Genomic DNA, 17,762 nt, shown 5'->3' on the forward strand with positions numbered 1-17,762 from the left:
TGCTCAGTACTAAAACATAGCAATCCCATGAATGTCTTCTTAATATTCCGTTAGGATGGGTCTATTTCCAAAGAGTAGTCTCACGATCAACAGTTAATATCAAGCATGAAATAATTAGTTACTCCTATCCAATAGCTTTTGAAGCCACAACAAAAGAGGCCATGTTCAGATCTAGGCAGTGTTTGAGTTATATTTATTTTATTTTGGACTGAAATACTCCCTTTCATAGTCCAGTGTGTTGCAGTGACACAATAATAATATGGTCTGATTCCCAGGTCACTAGGGTGATGGCAGGTAGCCTAGCTGGACAGGGTACGAGAGGGTGACAAGGAGTTCATTAAGATATCTGCTGACTTCCCCTGGCCTGGATAGGCCACTGTGCTCTGGGTTTTGCCTGGATGCACGATGTTTTATTAAAACCTTTACCAACCCAGCCAACCTTCCAAATTTAAAACAGTGGTGGACATGTTCTGGTCTCATTGGTATGACCACCTAGCATCCATCTTTGTCCCCTCTTTGAGACTGGAGGATGCTGTTTGGCACATGGAAGCTCTTAATAAGTACATGGTCAAAGCCCTAAATGACACTTGAAGTAGCATTTCTCTATTAAATGCTAAAGTAATACAAATGCGTGAAGCAGCTTTACAAAATAGAATGGCATTAGGTGTTTTAACTGTTGCACAAGGTAGAACTTGCTCTATCATAAAAACAGAATGCTGTGTATACATTCCAGATTACCACAAAAATATTTCTGGGTTTCTAACTGACACGAATACTTGAATTGGTGCTTTAAATGATCTCTTTCCTTTAGTGATTGCTTTAAAAACTCCTGGACTGGAGAAAAATTATCAAAGGTCAACTATCAAAGGGCTTTTATTCAGATTTCTCTTTCTCATTATAATATTAACCTTATTTTGTTGTCATTTCTGGTGTCTCCCTGCCTAGTGCCGAGACCCCTTCACTGCCATAACTTCCGACTGACAGATGATCCTTTCTACTCAAGGAGGTTCATGTATGTTGGCCACGTTGGATTCAGTGCCTCCCCTTTCATAAGTCCCCTATATGTTCCCCAACTGACCAATACTGACCCATAAGTAGGGACATCTCTATTCCCCTATTCAGCAGGAAGACGTTACAGAAGATGAGACCTTCCACCTTCAACAACCTTAAAGATTTAAGGGTCAGAATTGTTCAGGGGGGAAATGATGAGGGAGCAGAAGGCTAGCTGAGGACAAAGCACAAGCTGACACCCTGCAACCTCCCCCCACCCCCACTCCTGGGTGGAATATGTATAATATTCTTCCAGGAAGCTCCCAATTGTCTTAATGTTAATGCCTTGCTAGAGGGAAAAACACCCTTAACTTATATCTTATAGGTCCTCTTTAACATATGAAAATCCTTTTGAAAACTTCCGTTTTCCTTACCTCTCCCAACCCCAAAATATAAAATCAGCCACGCCTTAAAACCCTGGGGCAGCAGCTTTTTCTGCCCAGAGGTCCTGTCCCCATGCTTTAATAAAACCACCTTTTTGCACCAAAAAAAGAAAAAAGAAAAAAAAAGATAGCTGCTGACTCTCAATCACCAGCTGCAAAGACTGGTCTCATATTCAGGTCTCACACCTTCAAACACAGAATCTACCAGACAGTTCTTCCCTAAACTACCAACTCTTCACTCTTAATTCCATCATATTCTCTGCCTTGTTGCTTTTTGAGGATGTAGGCATGTCCTCTGAGAAGAACAAAGGCTCTACATTAAATGAAAATTTGAAAATAAAATCTATTTCAGAAAGCTAAAATGGGGGGCGCCTGGGTGGCTCAGTCATTAAGCATCTGCCTTCAGCTCAGGTTGTGATCCCAGGGTCCTGGGATCAAGCCTCGCATGGGGCTCCCTGCTCAGCCGGAAGCCTGCTTCTCCCTCTCCCTCTCCCACTCCCCCTCCACTCCCCCTCTCATTGTGTCTCTCTCTGTCAAATAAATAAAAATCTTAAAAAAAAAAAAAAGCTAAAATAGTTACATGCCTCATATTCTTAAAAGTGTTTACAATACTTTTGGACTTAAAACATTATTGAACACCTACAAATACAACATGCCTTTATAATTTATTCTTATAGGGGAACATGTGAGAGAAAAATACACATTGACCGATAAACTCATAGACTATTTCTGAAAGTACAAGAGCAAAGTTTTGTTTTTTCTTAAATCATTTATGTTCTTATTTTGAAATTGGTTTCTAGTAAAAATATATGATTCATGTTTATTGCATGTACTCAAAATATTCTGAATATAAAGAGCCATGTAGTTCATTCCAAAAATAAAAGTTCTATAATTACACTACAAGAAAGAGTGCTCACATTAAACTTTAGGAAGTGCTTTAGGCGTATATTAAGGATTCTTTATACTTTCTGGTCCACTCGATATTTTTTTGTTTGTTTTAGCAAGAGTTTGCCAAAGGACGTATCCTCTAGTAATACTTTCTTGTATTGAGAAATAAGAGTTGACAAACGGCGTCCTTGTTTATAAAGAATTTTGTTTTGATAGGATTAAAATGACTAACATGAGGCACTTGACCCAATTTGGTAAAGCAATAGCGACATTTCCTATCATAAAATAGAAAAAATTAAATCTTAGGATTGTGTAAGACAATGAGACATAGCTGAAAAAAGATTGATTTCTAACCAATAGTTTCTGTCTCTGCTGATATGCCTTATTTCAAGTATTAAAAGTCCATCAAGTTGCTAATTTGCCTTATATACCGATTTTAAGCTATGCCTTATTAAGAATCAAGTAGCATGTGACATTGGAGTGACAAGAGACTAGATCACTTTGTATGTTTTCAATACTCTTGCCTCATAAAGTCTCATACACTCTAATATTTACCCCCAAATAAATGTCTAGACTTATTTTTTAAGTTTAAAAGGCATTGTAAAGTGAAAAAAGGATTACTTTATAATGTAATATGTTCATTTTGTAATGTTGTAGAAATAGTAAGTGGGGCCAGAGGTTGCTCTATATTTTATCAGTCTGTTAATAAAAACAAAATTAAAAATCATGTTTTTAAAGAATATTTAATGAATGTTGAAATGTATATCAGAAAAAATAGTTGCTATTTGGTTTTTGAAAACAGTTAAGCATGTTCTTTGAATGGCAGAGGTAATTGGTTTAGTTTACTATGACTGCATAATGCACGGTCTTAATTGACTTGAATTCAGCTAATCTGGAATTTTTAACTGTCAAAGAATTCTTAGCTAATTTGACTGGATTATTATGATTATTTACTAATTTCAGTCAATAATTACAAACCAATTGCTCCTTTGACAATTCTTGAACTGAATGAGAACTGGTTTCAATTTTTAAAGATTTTTTTTTTATGTTGCTAATTTATCAAAGTGCCCACATAACATGGAGTATTTATACTTTTTCATTGCTGTTATACATGTTGGAGTTAATACATATTTCAATACTCTTTATAACTACATTGATAAATACAAACTTGGATATTTAAACAATTTAGCACATATAACTTAAAAGAATGCAATATTTAGAGTTATTATTTATTTTCCACATCTTAATAACTGGCTAGAATAACATTATACCACATTGGAAATATATTTACAAAAATTTTTAGATATTTGTATTTTCAGTAACATAAACATAGAATGACCTATGATGCAGCAAACCCATTCTTGGGTATAAATCTATCTGAAGGAAATGAAATCAGTATCTCCAAGAGATACATTCTCATGTTCATTGCAGTGTTATTCTCTATAGCCAAGGTATGGAAACAATCTAGCCAAGGTATGGAAACAACCTATGTGTCTGTCAATGGATAAATAGATAAACAAAGTGTGGTATATATACATAATGGACTAGTACCCAGCCAAAAAGGGAGGAAATCCTGCCATTTGTGACAAAAATGGATGAATCTAGAAGGCATTATGCTAAGTGAAATAAGTCATACAGAAAAAGACAACAGTGCATGATATCACTTATATGTGGAATCTAGAAATAGAAAATAGGATGGTTGCTGTCAGGGGCTGAGGGGAGGGGGAAAAGGGGTGATGTAGGTCAAAGGGTATCCAATTTCTGTAAGAAGAATAAGTTCTGAGGATCTAATGTACAGCATGATGACTAGTTAATGATACGGTTTGTATACTTGAAAGTTGCTGCAAGTAGATCCTAAGCATTGTCATCACATAAATAAAAAAGAAAGAACTCTCTTAACTATGTGAGGTGATGAATGTGCTAATTATCTTGTTCTTGGTAATCATTCTATAATGTATATGTATATCCAATCATCACCAAGTACACTTTAAATATATACAATTATATTTGCCAATTATTCTTAAAGTTAAAATAAAAAGAAAACTAATTTTTGCTTATTAATGCTTACATGTTTATTTTTTAAAGGAATGTACACAGCATTGACATTCAATAGTATGAAATACATAGCAGATCATATTTTTCACATCCTTAGAATACAATCATAAATATTGATATTAGTTTAAAGAAGCAAGAAAAGACTATAATGCATGCTAAAGATGTATTTCAGTGATGGGTTTTTATCCAAAGAAATCAATTTTAAGTTCTATTAGAGATAAATATTTAGGACAAATGAAAGGAAGGGAACTTGAATTGTCCTAGCCCTCTCCCCCCAACTCTTTTTAAAAACAAAAAACAAAAAACATTCGAATATTTTTCTCTTAAGCTCTATGTGGCCATCTGTCTACCACAGGGTGATCTGGGTGTTAAACTGTGTTCTAAATCATAGATAAAAGACAAGGCGCAATTTTTGAGACATAACTGATGCTCAGTAAATGACCTTGTCAGCATCGTTATTGTGGATGGGGATGTCCCTACATTTAAAGAGAAAAGACTCTACCACTGTTCTAGTAGTAATGGTAGCAAGTTCTAGGAACATGGAAATGGAACAGAAGCAATTCCTGCAATAATCAGAAGACATTTTCACTTTACATCTAGGTTATATTCCGAAAATCTTTCTAAGCATGCTTATGGGCTACAATTCCATCACAACCTGTAAGGAGACAACCTAAATGTCTCCTTATAGATAGAACAATCAATCAGTGAATAAATAATGTTCCATTTCTCTGTCAATCGGGTGCTTGTCACAATGACTTTCTCTTAAAAAAATGCCTCAAGCCTAAATTTAAGCCTAACCTGTTTTCTTCCCCATTATATAAGAATGCTTCCTGTTCTAAGTCCATGATTTAGCTCACTGCATATTAAAGGTTTCTTGATTTATAGAATTTAAATAGTTTTATTGCCACATGGAAAAGAGCTTTGGTTTTATTCCCCGCAAAGGTGATGATAATTTGGTTCATGCGTGTTTGCATTTGCATTAGTCAAAAGAAATGCTTATGGTACATTTAAGACAGTTGCTTAATAGAGTTGTTATTTAAAGATTTATAGATGTGTGAGAGGTATTGCTACTTAATTAGCATCCCCAAATTGGTCTAATTATCAGTCTGTGTCTCACATTTCTTCATAGACTTAGTGTCCTTTGCTATTTATTCTTGTGCACAAATCAGTCTTCTCTATAGACGGGATGGCAGAGTTGTGCTTATTTTGACAATAAGAAATTGTCAAATCGATGCAATACTGAAATGAATAACTGAAAGTAAGAATTAACAATTTCCACTGTTAAGCTAAAAAAAAAAAAAGGGCAGCAAAATATGATTGCTTTGAAAAAGTTTCCTAACAAAGCCCTGTACATCTGACTCACTAGTTATAAAAATGTTGAAATTAAGTACTTAATTTTCATCTAATATCCTTAGGAGGATAATAGGCTTGGGGGATGTTTTATACTTTTACTATTTTGTATGTTTAGTTAGAAAACATTTGGCTCAGAAGTTCTTTTCATCACATTTTTACAACCATACTAAATATTTTGTCTCATGTAATCATACGCAATTCTGTTTTACTTTGCCCCATCTTCCCACACATCCATTTCGGTTAAACTGATTGGAAATGAATTTAATCTCATTGCTCAGATAGGAGGCCTTGTCATTCTAAGTAGGGAGAAAAGCCACGTGAGAGCCTCTGGGAAATAAAGCTTTGAAAACCCCCTACCCGAAAAGACCCAGTTTATAGAGTGGAACCAGAACACTGGCTGAAACCTTCAAACAAAAGAGGGTCAGGTGTGAAGTCTGGAGGAATAAGAAATACTTTTGCTCTGTTCTTATGAACAGCATTGGCCGACTTACAGTTTATTTTTGATCAACCTGTCGGCAAAGGCACCTTATGCAAGTCAAAAGGGCTACGTATTTTTTTTAATAATTTTTTTTTTTAAGTCAGGTCGTAGGAGAGTGTACATTTAAGTATTGTTTCAGGGAGGCACAGACTATCCTGCTCAGTGGTCTGTGCAAACGTTTTGCGGACAGCGATAACCAATGATAAACTGACTGCAGCATCCATCATCCTGGCAGAGTCGCTTGTTAGAGCAGCGAAGATCTGTAAAAGCAAGAGCACCGCTACGTTTTGTCAGAGCCAGGGTATTGAAGGATACCGGAAAGATCGCTGATTGCTGTTATATTTTTGCAGAGGACCGGACTGCTCTTTTGGGTCAGAGAAGACCATCGGCAAGCCTCATCCTTGTCCCTTGGACTCCGCCACTCCCGCGGAGCTTGCTCGCCCGCAGCCTGCGGCAGGGAGGCCCCGGCGCCCGTAGGTGGCGCCCCACGTCCGTGCTTGCGCTTCTCGCCCGCGCTCTGGGCGCAGCCGGGAAACCAGCGCGTCTCCCCAGGTCGTTAGAGCTCAGAGTAGGCATTTTCATACATAAGCGCGTGTGCCAATGCGCTCCAGGAGCCCCGAGGTTCAGAGGCGCAGAAACATAAACCCAGGCGGAGGCGCCTCTTTAATCCCTGCCAAAATCTGACATTTCCCAAACTGAAGATTCCGGAACTACAGCATTTAAGCCATTAAAATCCCAAGCTTTTTCTCTCCAGTCCATTCCTTTTATTTTTATTTTTAAAGAAAACTGCTTTACCCCTTAATTATGAAAGTAGTCACGCTATTAAGGATTAAGACTTGGAGGGAATTTGGAAAAGAAAAGAAAGAATCGAAAAGAAGAGGCGCGACCGGTGCTTTGAGGGTGCCTAATTATTAAAAGCGAGGCGTCTGGGAGGAATTCGCCCTGGGTGTTTGGGTGAGAGCCGGACCTGGCGGTGCAGGGTGCGGCGGGGGTGCGGAGAGCGGGTGCCGAGCCCGGGAGGGGGCAGTGCGCGCAGTCCTCCGGGCGATCGCGATGGCTGTGCCGTCCGGAGACTAGAGGAGAGGCCGGGATTGAGGGGCCCGGCAGAGACAGCCACGCTGCGGGCGCGCTGCGCGCGAAGGGCCCTCCTAGACTGTGGGCCGGGGTGCGGTGCAGAACCGGTGCGGTACCTGGAACATAACCGGTGCGAAGCTCGGGGCGCTGCGCAGGCCGCGGGGTGTGCGGGTTCCGGGCGCTGCGCGGTGCAGGGCGCAAGGGTCGGAGGAGCTGCGCGCTGCGGGACCCTGGGGGTGCGGGCGCCGGGCCACGCGCGCTGCGATGCTGGGCGCGGGGCATGCGGATCCGAGGCTAGGCGCGGCGCGGTGAGGGGTGCCCGGTGTGCGGGTTCTGGGCGCGGCGCGAGACACCAGGGTGCGCGGCGTGGGGCGTACCCGGAGCGGGCGCGGGCCGTCGCGGGAAAGGGGCAGGGCGGGGCGGCGCGGTTATTGGCCAGGCGCTGGGAGAAGGGCTGCGCTCCGAGTCTCCTCCCGCCAGCTCCCCTCATCTTCTTTAAGCAGAACAACTTCGCGGACAGCGCTGCTCGCTCATCATGGATGTTCCAGGTAACCCAAACCCAAGCCTGTCCTCCACGATCCGCACGTTAATTGCATTCATGCATATGTTTTAATGAGGAACTTCGAGAGTCTGCGTTCTGGAGAGGGCGAAAGAGAGAGTATATCGAAATCATTTTGTACTGGGGCCGCGGAGAGGCTACTCCTGGAGAAACAACTTCTCTCTTGTTAGGTAGACTGTTGGAGGAGTTGTATGGAGGCTGTGGGCGGTGAGGGGAGCGGCTTCTTTGCTTTTCGTTTCTCCGACTGGGTATTGAAATGGCCTGTCTAGTTTGGTGGGAGAAGAGAGGGCCGGGGAAAAGTGCGAACGCGCGCTCAAGTTAGCAGAAAGCGACAGGGCTGCCTCCCAGGCCGGAGAGAAAGGGCCCGGAGTCTAGGAACAAAAGCTGCACAATAAGCCAAGCTTGGGACGCTCATCGGTGCAATCCTCTGGTCCTGCGCCAGAGAGAGCGATCGCAGGGGCTTCTCCAAAGAGCTCGCTGCGGGCTACGGGGACGTTGGAAGTGGGTGTTTGGTTTTAGAGTCTCTCTTCTTTTTTTATTTTTTCCTCTTAATCTTATTCACCCTAAGGAGCTTCCTTGGGATTTGTTTTTGGGCGGAAAATGGATACGATCTTACCTACGTGGACTGCTTAAAAAAAAAAAAAAAAAAAAAAAAAGAAATATCCAGGATGGAAAAATAGAGGATGAAAGGGAAAGCAGAGAACGGAAAAAGGTTTCTTGGTGTGGCTTTCAAGAAAATGCCGCTAAAATGAAGGCGATAAACCTTGAGTAGTTTCTCTCTTTGCCAGCATCTTAGCCCCTCTCCGCCTTTGCAGAATGGGCCGGGGTGGGGTGGCGTCTCTGAGGTCACCGGCCGTGTCTTAGGGCCGAGGCCCTGCACAACCTCGGGCCCCTTACCTGATCGCACCCCCGGCGCGCGCCCCCCAGGAGTCCTCCGGGATGCCCTGCCCAGGGCGCCAGGGCGTTCCTCGGACCTGTTGTGCCAATCCGGGAAGGGGCGGCTGTGTGCGGGACTAAGAGGGTGGCCTCCAGGGAGAGGGGCCCTTGCGCTGCAGGCATCTGCTCCCCGCGCCCCCCTCCCCCCACAGCTTCACCTCCCAGTCTAAGGGTTCGGCTTCTTTGCCCTGACAGGTCCGCTGGAGCCTTTCTTCTGAGGACGACCCTGGCCTTGACCATCAGAGCAGGGGACCGAGGCCAAAGGAGGCTTCCCCGGGCCCCGCGCAGCCCTGCGCGCCCTCCGGCGCCCCTCCAGCCCCTGTCCGCCGTCGCCCCCGCGCGCCGCCCGCCCCCCCGCCCACGCGGATGCCGGCGCCCGGCCGGGGCCCCCGGGGGCCGCCGCTGACCATGCCCGGGCGCCGGGGGGCGCTGCGCGAGCCGGCTGGCTGCGGCTCCTGCCTGGGGGCGGCGCTGGCCCTGCTGCTGCTGCTGCTGCCGGCGGGCTGCCCGGTGCGCGCGCAGAACGACACGGAGCCCATCGTGCTGGAGGGCAAGTGCCTGGTGGTGTGCGACTCGAGCCCGTCGGCGGACGGCGCGGTCACCTCCTCCCTGGGCATCTCCGTGCGCTCCGGCAGCGCCAAGGTGGCCTTCTCCGCCACGCGGAGCACCAACCACGAGCCGTCCGAGATGAGCAATCGCACCATGACCATCTACTTCGACCAGGTCAGCCGGCCGGCCTGCCACCTGGCCTCCCGCCCGGGGTCCAGAGGGCGGGGGCCGGGGCGCGCGGGCTGGGGACTCCAGGCTCTTCCCGCCTCTCCGCTCTGCCCTGCCCTTCTCCTTTCTCCCTTTCCGAGTAGGCTCTCCTACCATTTCCCTTTTTTCACACTGTAGCTTTTTTATCACTAGCAGCTCGGATGACCGACAGTCCTTTAAAACTAAGGGATCTGAAATGCATTCCCCGAAAGGAACCTGCACATCTTACTTTTCGCTGGGATGGGGGCTGTCGTTAGTGGTAGATGGGCTTCAGTCATCCAGGTGGCCAACTTGGGGATTGAGTGCATTGAAAACACCCCCAAAAGGGGGTTCTCCAAAGGTCTCAACCAACGATCAGAAAATCAGTGCCTACTGCTTATTTTGGAATGGACTGGGGAGAGGATGCTTATCTTCAAGAAAAATGTCCGGAAGAGTGTGGGGGCAATAGCAAGGATGGTTATATAAATTCAAAACAAAATAGAGTGCTATTATATAGATAGAATAGATAGTAAATACAACATATATGCTGTAATGTACAAATATATACAACACATAAATATTATATAGAGTGTGTTTATATAGATTAAAAAAATAAGGATCAAAGACTTAACGTAGGCCACTTAACTTCACTCACTTGGTTCAAAGCAGAAGGGTCAATAAATGATCAGACCTTGGCAATCCCTTCTCTGGGTTTTTGGGCTCAGGATTGGAGGTTGTGACCTTCCTCTTGTGCCCTCCTGTCTTGGTTTCTGTTTTTTTTTAGGAACAAGTTGAAAACATTATAGTGGTTCCCAAGCTTTACCTGCTCAGTCCCTTCCTTTTGCCAACATGCTTCCCACTAAAACAGAGTATTGGGCTTTCTGGCCACACTTAATTGACTTCCTTTCTGTTAACCAATCCTCACACCTCAGTGATGGTAAACCCACACACACCATTGTCTCTTTTTAGGCCAGAGGATTAATTTATTTTAATCCTTGCTAAGGATTAACTACTTGAAGTTTTGAGGTTTTGGGGGGAATCCCTTTTTCATCTGTTTTTAAACAGTTTTTTTTAAAAAAACTAAAACTATTGATTTTAATTATGGCCAGATAAAGCAGAGAACAATAAGATGAGCATTTGCTCTCTATTTACTCTATTAATACGTTCTTCTTCACGTGTTATCATTAGTTACCTCCCATCATTTCACTTGGGTGTCAAGAGAACTCTGTGATGTAGGGCAAGATAAGTTGTAGTAAGATTCTAATTTTATAGATGAGCTAACTATGGCAGGGCGGGTAAAATGCTGTTCTTCTGGTTCCCCAGTTAGGGAGTAAGTGAAACCTGATTTTCTGGGCTCCTTGGGTGTTCTTTCATCAACAGCAAGGCCCTAAATTTACCAGTTTGCTGAATTTAAAACTGATGGGAAAGAGTTGAGGTAGTTGAGTGGGAAGAAACAGCTCCGAGGGCTAGGAGGGAGAATGCTTTATTCTTTTTTAAAGCCTCATAAGGCGGACTGAGAGCCTAGGCTGGAATAGACGGAGAGCAGGCATTGTGCAGCTCATGGTCTGAACAATAGAGCCCCGAGTGTCTGTGTGAGTCCTACAGGCGAGAGGGAATGAAGTGGTGCCCTGAGCTCCTTGAAGAAGCTGGTGCGGGCTTATTTCCTGAGTGGTGACAGCGGTTGTCGTGGGCAGATCGCACATTGCTGTGAGGATTGCGTGTCATTCGGCTACAATGAGTGTGTAAGGAGTAACAGCAAGAGGTATTCGGTTGAAATTTATTTTCTTAGCAGACGACAGGATTCTTAACCTAGGGTTCTGTTGTTGCTGGCTGTTTGCTTTAAAAGCCCAGAACACCAAGCGGGCCATTTTACTATTGTAATCGAGTTGTGCATTTGTGTGTGAGTAGAAGTGGGGACGGAATCCAGACAGGTGACCAAATTCTGCCTTAAACACCTGACAGGGAATTGGTCATCATGAGGGATCCTCCACTCTGCAAATTCTGCTTGTGACACTGTAACACTGTCATCCCCCTTGCATTTGAAAAAAATCATCTGCAGGGTCATGTGACCTCACATCCTCCGGCTAATTTTGTCATTAGTCTTTGCACGCTCCTGTAGTTTGAGCTCAGGGTATCCAACTGCTGTCTCCACTCCCTTCATTTATTCAAGCTTATTTGCATGACATCAGAGCTCAGCCAAGGGAACAAACACATTACTCAGAGGAAAGTGAAGGAAACAGGTGCAGCGAGTGTTCATCCACCCGGTCTTCCACTCAGCACCTGCGATTGAGCACCTACTGTGTGCTGCCAGGGAGGGTGCCAGGGGCTGGGGACACAGGGCGACAAAAACCCCTCTCAGTCCATTCTCTCCTGGAGCACATGAAGTCAAGTGCCAAGCTTGAGCTGATGTAAGTTATTTCCCTGAATTGGCCTCTTAGCCCTGGTCTAGTTCCCTCCATTCAGCCTGGCGTGGCACTGTATTTGTGAAAGTAAACTTCACGTAGAAAGCCCAGGATTCCCACAAACCTCTGAACAGACTCAATTCCATTTGTTTACCGACCACCTTATTGTCTTCTATTCCTTTCCCTCTGCCTTGCCCCAACGTGGAAAATTTGCACCCACTTTTTGAATGCATACATAAGATACACTTTTCAACACCTTTGTTAATTACAATCCATTTGGATTCTTCTCAAATCCCTCTGGGCGTAGGGTATTTTACCACCAGCCCCCGCCCCCCGCAGCCCCCCACATGGGGGGCAGGTTTGGCCCACTGCCTGGGGTGTCCCGTGCTGCTCTGCGGCCCTTGGAGGCACCCATGTTGGTGATTTTGCCAGTCTGAGTAAAACGGATGCTGAGGAGGGGCTTGCTATGTTTGTGCTGTATTCCCTCTTCTTTTTCAGGTATTAGTAAACATTGGCAACCATTTCGATCTTGCCTCCAGTATATTTGTAGCACCGAGAAAAGGGATTTATAGCTTCAGCTTCCACGTGGTCAAAGTGTACAACAGACAAACCATCCAGGTGGGTAGCTCTGAGGCTGTGTGGACCCTTTCAGCTTCGGACTGCTGCCGCCCCATGGCTGCAGATCCTGTCATACCCTCTGTGCGTCTGGGCCGACCAGGGAGTGGGCTGACCATGGGGCCTCCAGCACGGAAGCTGTCGCATCCTCTGGGCCAAGCCCTTGTGGTGGCTCTGTGGAAAGGGCAGGGGGCGTGGGGGGGCAGAGAACGAGTGTGTGCCCGTGGGGTCCTGCATGGTCTGCTGAGCTTTACCCTCTGCACTGCAGGTCAGTTTAATGCAGAACGGCTACCCGGTGATCTCAGCCTTTGCAGGAGACCAGGACGTTACCAGAGAAGCTGCCAGCAACGGGGTCCTGCTGCTGATGGAAAGGGAAGACAAAGTGCATCTCAAACTGGAGAGGGGGAACCTCATGGGCGGTTGGAAGTACTCCACGTTCTCGGGCTTTTTGGTTTTTCCTCTATAAACACAGAGCCCCCAGACGGTGGGACAAGTTGTGATCTGGACCCAGGAATCTGCCCTTCCTCAACTCCCTGAACTTACCAGAATAGGACCACTTATTTCCCACCTCCGTCAGACGGTTGAGGTAGAAGAATGATTTCCTTCTAAATCTCCAGTATTTTCTTTGAATATTGACCATTCCTCGGGAACCTGGCTTCTAATTAGTTTTAGACGACAAGGTCTGAAGGAGAAATGAAATTATCGATTTGAGCAATTTGTACCTGTGATTGTAAAGTCAATATTGGATCTTATTGTGGGGACCATTGACTTTTCTTCTTTTGTTTGTCCGTTGTATTGTTGCCCCCACACAAGGAGTGCCGCTGACCCCAGGATGGATGGCAGGTTGCAGGCAGGGCTCAGAGCAGGAGCCCTGCAAATCACCACCCGCCGGATAGTCCTTGAAATGTGTTCTTTGTGTGTCTGTTCAGCCTTAAGAGAAAGAATGGCTTCACTTTCATTCTGTATTTTCCCCCAGGGTGGACGGGAGGCCTCGGGAGGGGGAAGGGGACATTGTGAATCTGTCAAGAAGTGCTTTATCCGGAGAAGCAAATTTTGCACGATTGGACCTCGACTTTTGCTTTGTATTGTTTGTGTGTGTGCGTGTGTGGTTTTTTTTTGTTTTTTTGTTTTGTTTTGTTTTTTTTCCTGGAAAAGCTTTACTTTTCTTTCCACATTCAGCTCTCCTTCCTTGCCCCTACTTCTATTTTTTTTTGTGTGTGTGTGTGCTGGGATGGGGAGACAAATGTATGTTGAATTCTTGAATGAGACCAAACAAAACAACACAAAGAATACCTATGTATTTTGTTTTGGTTGAGAACAAACCAAACAGAAGGTACTTGTATATCAAAGTACAAATAACAGATGGACGATTCTGCTTCTTTCCAAGAGATTCTCTCAGACGCACCTTTAGAACCAACAAGCTGGAATTTTTTTTTTTTTTTTTTTAATGCTCTGGAATACTTTAAGAGCTTGATGTTCCTGGGTGGCCTGAATCACGTCTGATGAGGACGGAAGCTGTAATGACCAAGTCTCCTACACACACGCTTTCTTGGTCCAGTGTACCTGGGTGTTCCCAGCAGCCTGTCTCCGTCTATTTGCACCCACCTCTGTGCCAGCACACCAGGATCAGGTGCTTCAAAGCCAACAGGACCAGCCAGTCTCCCTCAGGATCCTCCTCTGATCTGCCAAGGAAAGAGGCGTGTTGACATTCCCCACGGACACCTGGCGAGAAGCCACCTGCAGGTCACAGCGGTTACAGGTATTGGCGGAGGCACCCTGGGAGCAGTTTTGCAAATCCTTCTTCTTTGGCCCCTTGTACAACAATAGTATTACAATACAGCTGGGAGTCGATGGGTGCAGGATGCATATGCCAAGGAAATGTTACTAAATCCCAAAGCAATTGAAGAAGAGACCTCACAGCGGATGTTACTTTGTCTTTTGTGTCACAATGTAACCAAAATATTGATGATAAAAAGTCATAATTTAAGATTCAGAATAAATGGGTTTGATGTCTGGCTTGTTCTCCCTTCGCATCGTTTCCCAACTCCTACTAGGTGTGGAAGTAAAGACCAAGGATCAAGGCCTCGGGAAAAAGAGATCCACACCGTGCCTCTTGAAAACACACACTCAAATGCACACTCTCGTATGCAGATCTAGCTATGGGTCTAGATGGAAATTGCACACTTAAGTACATTTCAATTTCTATATATGTATTTTTCACATGAGAAGATTTTGGGGGGGAGATATGTGAAAAAGATAGCATTAAAAAGGCTTTATGGATAGGCAATCTGCTTTCATCACATATAATCATTGATGTGGTCAAGTCCCAATCCAATACTTCAATCAGTGAACATGGATATAAAAGAAACTGACATTTCAATATACCATCAATTTTTTCTAAGATCCATGTGAGCATGGGGAAGCATTGGATTCCATTTTCAAATAAGAAACTGTGAGGATGATAGAAGTGCAAAAAATATATAGTTTGATGAAGAGTCTAAGTATTACTGGCCTTAGGTGGACAGCATAATAAGGTACAGAATTTAATTTGAATTAAAATGCTATTTTATTTTGTTTGGAAAAGCAAAATCAAGAAACATCAACCAAAAAACACTTGCGTATTTTGCCTCTGTGATTAGGAGACAACCTTCTACGTATGAGCGTTGTTTATTAATGCTGATGATGCAAGCAGTAGGATGCTAGCAGATGTTTTTCTTCTGTGTTTTACTGCCCTTAGTGAATTAGTCCTCTGTCCCTAATTTTTTAAACCTACCGTTCAATTTCAGACAAGCAGCAAACTTCATTAGGGGACAATATCGCCCTTCAGAGATAGAAAAATACATGCGTACGTGTTATTTTTATTGCTTCTAAATATGTAATGCACATATTTGTGTTTACAGCTTTACTACATACAGGTTGTTATTTGGTTATGCTGTCTAATAAATAAGTTATTAAATTGATGAGTCTAAAAATAAGCATATTTCAGGAGTTTATTTTGTATGAGGAACAAAGCTTCATCCTGTTTATCCCACTCCTGCCAGTTATTTATTTATTTATTTATTTATTTATTTATTTCTATCTGGAGCTGGATGCCAAAAACTACATTAGGGAGAAGCCACGACAGTAGGTTTTCTGAAGTTGTTTTGCTGCCCGAGTTCTGTCTGGCTAAGGATCTTGGAGGGAGATGATGCTCCTGTGTGTGGTCTACAAAAATATGTAGGTCAGATCAAAATTTGAAATATATTTTCCTTTAACTGGGGAACGAAAGTGACATCTGGAAAATGCACATTCTGATTTGAGCATCCCTACCTCTGAGCTTCAGCTTTCCCCTCTGTGGAGCGAGGGCAGGAGCCCCCACATGTCCTGCCCAACTCACAAGGCTACAGGTAGTGTGAGGTCACACAGATGTGCAAGGCACCGTTGATTACAAGAGGCATTATGTGGCAGGAAGCATGTTTCTGGAAAGTCGGATGTTTCCCCATGCAGTTCATTAAAAGTATTTAAAACAAACATCTGAAAAGAGGATACTTTTATGTGATGCTTAATTTCCATATTCCCCACTAGCTTATTAAAACTGTAGCACTTTGGAAGTTTAATTTGATTTTTCAGAATGATGATAATATGAACATGTCAAAATCTCTGCATTTTCCTAGTAACTCCATTCTTAATTATGTTCTTTGACTGTCTTGTATGCCTCCCTTTCCGTTCCAGGATGTGACACCAGTATTTTATAAAAATATACAACTGTAATATTTTTAACACAAGGAAAAACTGAGTTATCAATATTTTGGCATTATAATAATGAGTTGGTCTAGCCAATAAATGTTAATCCTACTAAACTGTAAATGCTTTTAAAACAACACTATTTTTTAACTTAAAATATATTCTAATTTGAAACACAACCCTGCTTCAGCTCTAGGTCCTGAGAAACTGTGTTTACTATCTTTCTCTGAGCCCTTTTTGCAGCCTAATATTTTTGATCGATGAACTCATGTATAATGAAATTATTTACATTTTTAAAGTTTGTGATTACTATGACTGCTTAGAGCAAGGCAAGAAAGTCTATCAGATATTGGCATGAACACTCACGGAATCCTGTAGAGATTACGTATTTACTTGTTTGGAAAAAAAATGTTTTTTAACAAAACCCAGTGATATCAAGTGTCAGAAGAGTTAGGAAAGACGTAAAAGCAAACCAAAACCTTTGCTGAATCCTTAATTTTAGTTGTAATATTTCCTTGATATCTTAAGGACATTGATACCAAGTCACATACATAGTAACTGTTACATATAGATCATTCGCCTGTAAGTACATGAACATATACACCTGATTTTTATCAATGAATAAAATAAAATACATAGGTTGACCACATTCTCCTGGAATCTGGAAATAGGTGAGAGGAGAATTTGTTGAATCATTTTATACAAGCAGAACAAAAGCATCGGTTGCTCCAGCATGCCTCGTATAAAGCAAAAGGACAAAGAATGTTCTGTCAATTTATGTCCCCATGATTTTGCAATCTTTTATAAGGAAATAAATATTGCAATAAGAAAATGTTGCTGTGAGTAAATAGTGAATGTTTATATTTCTACAGCATAGGAAGTATATAATAATCTAATTCACATGAATGAAAGGCTGTGACATTATATTTAAGGTGGTGTAAATAAATGATGGAACTCATAGAAGCAGGTTACATTGAATCATTCTAAAGGTTTCTCTGTGCACTCTGTAAAAACACTTGTAAAAAATATAAAATTAGATTAACCATAGAACTACAATGAGGATTTGCCCTTTTACATTGCTTATGTAGGAATTTACTTGTCAATGGGACTCTGTTTCTAAAGCAGACACTTTGCTACCAAAATGGGAGATTACAAACATAATTAACATGTAAGATCAAAGCCTATACATTGTCAAAAGACTCTGAAAGTTAATTTTCTTGGCATTTAAGGAGCAAATATACACCAAAAATACTGAAGTAAGGCAAAATACAATTTCCATTTTGCTTTTTATCATTTTATGATTTTTGTGTTCAGAATTTTTTTTTTTTTATGAAAACACTATGAAGACGTTAGCTGATGATGGCCATGTACATTATTAATCAAGTATGTTTATGTATTTGCCTAGCCTTTTAAAACCTAATTTTTATGGATAGATTTCACCAAAAGGTGTATTTACTGCCTTTGCAGATAGAGAGCTACAATTCATTTACATTTAGATATTTTAATTTAAT

At 42.8% G+C, this 17,762-nt stretch overlaps 1 protein-coding gene across 1 annotated transcript; it reads left to right on the forward strand.

The window, feature by feature from the left end:
• The first annotated feature begins 9,142 nt into the window (after positions 1 to 9,142).
• Positions 9,143 to 17,489, forward strand: CBLN2 (cerebellin 2 precursor). The gene is made up of 3 exons (XM_032422758.1): positions 9,143 to 9,499; positions 12,412 to 12,531; positions 12,797 to 17,489. Exons 1-3 carry the CDS (start codon positions 9,143 to 9,145, stop codon positions 12,992 to 12,994), a joined length of 675 nt encoding a protein of 224 aa, XP_032278649.1. The 3' UTR covers positions 12,995 to 17,489.
• The last annotated feature ends 273 nt before the right edge of the window (positions 17,490 to 17,762 follow it).

The sequence above is a fragment of the Phoca vitulina genome, unplaced genomic scaffold (assembly GCF_004348235.1).
Source record: "Phoca vitulina isolate PV1807 unplaced genomic scaffold, GSC_HSeal_1.0 scaffold27, whole genome shotgun sequence".
Taxonomy (NCBI): domain Eukaryota; kingdom Metazoa; phylum Chordata; class Mammalia; order Carnivora; family Phocidae; genus Phoca; species Phoca vitulina.